Source organism: Fragaria vesca, linkage group LG5 (genome assembly GCF_000184155.1).
Source record: "Fragaria vesca subsp. vesca linkage group LG5, FraVesHawaii_1.0, whole genome shotgun sequence".
Taxonomy (NCBI): Eukaryota; Viridiplantae; Streptophyta; class Magnoliopsida; order Rosales; family Rosaceae; genus Fragaria; species Fragaria vesca.
Window position 1 is genome coordinate 7,783,680 of NC_020495.1, and position 4,115 is coordinate 7,787,794.

General features: G+C 36.8%; 1 protein-coding gene across 1 annotated transcript; it reads right to left on the minus strand.

Annotated features, from left to right (window-relative positions):
- Positions 1-860: 860 nt before the first annotated feature.
- On the minus strand, positions 861-2,237 carry LOC101301877 (NAC domain-containing protein 102-like). The gene is made up of 2 exons (XM_004301075.1): positions 2,036-2,237; positions 861-1,222 (listed from the first exon to the last, which is right to left on the minus strand). The coding sequence occupies exons 1-2, from the start codon at positions 2,235-2,237 to the stop codon at positions 861-863; spliced, it is 564 nt and encodes a 187-aa protein (XP_004301123.1).
- Positions 2,238-4,115: the final 1,878 nt, after the last annotated feature.

The following is a 4,115-nucleotide window of genomic DNA, read 5'->3' on the forward strand; positions in this document are numbered from 1 at the left end:
ACCCCAAGAACAGGTGTTGGCTCACCCATCAGTTGCTTGTTTCTGACTCATTGTGGTTGGAACTCGATTATGGATGGCTTAAGCATGGGCGTCCCCTTCCTCTGTTGGCCATACTTTGCCGATCAGTTTTACAACCGGAGTTGCATCTGTAATGGCTATAAAGTTGGTCTGGCCTTGAGCCCAGATGAGTATGGAATTGTTACTAGGCATGAAATCAGAAGGAAACTGGACAGTTTGGTTGCCGATGATGGTATACGAGCCAATGCATTAAAGCTGAAGGAAATGGCTCTTCAGAGTATTAGTGAAGGAGGATCTTCTGCAAAGAATCTGGACAACTTCATTTCACAGATGAAGCAATGAATGGGGCATCAAGATCATGATCACCTGTTTATATATAATCAAACCCCATAAGCTAGTGCTCGGTTCTGGCTTTTTTTTCTTTCTAATCAGTAAATTGTGTACCCAATTAGGGGATGTTTCTGTTTCTATCAATCCAAGTATCCAACACATCCTCATTATTTTCACATCTACAGAACCAACCTCTCCTACATTGTTGATTCTACAACAGCACAAGCAATGAATCATCTGCACCAAATGTATGCTACTGAAGCAATTCCCAGGTCATACAACAAAAATACTTAAGAAAAAGAATTTCATTTCTCTATCGATAAGAGTTTATTGTAACAATACACCTACAAACTTCATCGGAAAAACAATATACCACAAATAAGGGTATATTGATTTTCCGATGAATGAAAAAGAATAACATACACTTGCAGCCTTATTCAAATGAATGAGAAACCTAGCTATTGGCTGCCAAAGAATTGTAAAAAAATAATAAGTAAATAATCAATCCTCGATCAAAAACCAGTGTAATCCATTCCTCTCTGTAATTTTCCCAGCACCACCCACTCTCTTCTTATCTGTAAATGGTACTCGACTATTTTCCAGTGAGTTCTCTTTGGTTTTTTGGAGTGACAACTTCCGGAGAAGTAAGTGAGGAAGATCTTGGTGGCGAAGACATTTCCATCTTTACTGTAGATCGGGTTTTCTGATCCGCTTGGTTTCCAAAACCCTATCCCGTTTCCGACTTCTCGAACATTTCTTCTTCTCTGGGCATGGCTGCAGCAGCTGCCACTGTAATTTTCATCGTCTTCGTGTATAAAGAAGAACCACTCCCTCTCCCCATTAGAGAACGTCACTGCATTGTTGAAGTAAAATGCTGGTCAGCCAAATATGTTACTTGAACTGAAGCATATAGAATATATCCATGCGCATAAAGAATATATGCATGCGAAACGATGCGACTGCGTATATATAAACCTCTATATTTAAAGACTCGATTTAAGTTGGAGCTGCATTACGAGAAAACCTATCTAGATTGCTAAGAATAGCTAGCTAGCATATATACATGGGTGATACAAAAAGCTAAGAATAGCTAGCTAGCATATATACATGAAAAAAAAAAAAAAAAAAACCAAATAACTATGTTTGGGAAGCTTATGTCTAAAGAATTTTGAGATATATATTGAGTCTAGCATGTCACTCGAAAACTTGTTGTTTCAAATGTTTTGAGGTTAGGCTCGCAGAGTGAAAAATAGGTTAGAAGAAGGTTCAATGATTCAATATATTCCCATACATATAACACAAATCCATCTCTCTCGAAGTTGTGTTGTATTTCATCGATTCTTAGGTAAAGAATGTCATATTAGGTAAAGGGTTCAGGTAGGTCATGGGACTCGATCTGCATTCCAAAACCCTAGCCTACTCCATTTCCGGTCTAATATATGGGAGATCCGATACACATGATCACGACATCGTCCTGATCGATCAATAACATTTGTCATGATCTTAAATGGAGGCTTCTGTACGTGCTACACTAAAACAATTAATCACATATATATTTCACCATCTTCTGTCGGTGAATATATAGATTCCTCAACTTACATAAGCTAGCAGCATGCAATATATCATACATATATTGAGATTCATGAAACGAAAAGGGGAAGGGAGAAGGTAACCAGCTATAGTATACCTAGATTCTTCGGATGGTTGCTGTAAAACCGAGTCGCATCGATCTCCTGAATCGCATCAGCAACTGGTACAGCTCTAAAACAAGCTTTGTTCATTAGATAGTATCTGACGAGCTCTTCATCTGTTGGCATAAACCTAAACCCAACTGGAAGCAGCAAATCAGAACTCATCACCACTTCTCCTTCTCCTTTCTGGGCTTCCATACTATATATTCCCTGCTAAGACTTGGAAATGAGATTGATCCAAGGAAATGGGAGCTCTCATATATATAGACGACAGTGGCGTGCGTGTATATTTGACGTGGAAAATGAATCCTAGTAGGACTTTGATATATAAAGACAACACAAAAAGGTCTCTGTTTGTTGATCACCACGATTCTCACTGTGTTGTATAGCTGGAAGCTGGGGAGATTAGAGTGGCGTTTACTGTTTGGGTTTGACCTAGTCATGGATATGCCATCGAATGAGCTAGGAAGAGACCTAGTCATGGATCATTATCGAGCTATATCTGTGTATGTTGATCAAACCAAGAAACAAACATGAGAAATTTACGTGTCCGAACGTAAATGTCAAACGTGGGCAAATATATTTCTACCTAGCTGGTAAAAATGTAAGGAGTTTGTGTCTTGCGGGAGAAGTGGTGTTAATTGTCAGTATATCTGGATAAGGTTGAGTATTTGTTACAGGAACATCGGAGAAGGAAGAGAGATCTCATGCATGCTAGAGAAATTGGAATGCAGCACGTGTGTTTTGTTTGGCTTTCATGTTGTTTTTACGTATTCTAATTTTTTATTTTTTTATTTTTTTTAGAAGATCATTCTAATCGATTAACCTAGCTACAAATTAACTTGCATCCATGTAACATCTTGGAATTTCGAATTTATATTTTTAAAAGAAAAATATTTTTCGAGCTATTTTTATTTCGATTTCTATTATTCTTTCAATTCTTTTGAATTTTTTTTAAATTTTTAGTTTGTTGAGTTTTGTATGTCTTTCGAACCCATAGGATTAACCTAGACGTCGTTACGAGTTCGTAGAATTTTACAGAAGCGTTTTCAAATATTGGAGCTATTTTTAATGATTTTTAGAAGTTGATATTATCCAAAAATTTAATTAAAAATAGAAAATAAAGAGAGTTGATCTGGATCGTTGGATTTTATAAACCATAAGATCTCAGCCGTCAGTTTGGGACTAGATAAAAATATGGATTAGCTTGTACAACGTCAGAACACAACTCAGACCGCCCTCGGTCTCAAGCTGCTTTGCAGCGACGACGGAGATCGGACCTCCCTCCGCCGTCCGGTCACTTCTGAGTTCTGACACTCAGTCCACTAGTTCATCTATTTGATCCAGGTTTTGATTCATTAATTGATTATATATTGATAGCATGTAATTTATGTTTACAGTACTTAAACCAGCTATTGCACGCAGAGCATTGACATGAAACAAGGCAACATATACTAGTTAGGTAGCTTTTGTGATTTGTTTCAGAAACATATACTAGTTGCTGCGTCCCAATTCCCAACTTAATCTGTATGTTCAGATAAAGAATGCAAGCTGAATTAACAATATTGCATCACATATAAGAAGCAAACATGTACATATAGCTGCTAGATAGGAGAAGAGAAGAGAAATTAATTAACATGAACTGTAAGATAAGTGTCCGACAGCCTGTTTAACTCCCTGGCCACTTCTTCCATTGTTGGTCTTTCTGCACTGCTCAACTTGAGGCATTGCTTTGCAAGTTCTGCGATGGCTCTCACTTGTTCTTTGTTTTCTTCCTTAACTTGCGGCGCAAGAATCTGATACAGGCCATTAGTGGCGGAGCCATGAATTCATCTTAAGAGGGGTTCACATATAAAGTACCGATCGTTAAAATATATATATATATATATATATTGATCATTAGATCATATAAACTGAATTATTATATCATAAGTTAAAAACTGAAAACACAATAACATAACACTAACATAAAATTCTTAATCAACAAAATCAATAAGGCAACAATCCAGCAATATCCAATTAAAAATAAAAAATAAAAAATGAATACTTCCTAGCTTAAAAATACTGTCTAATATA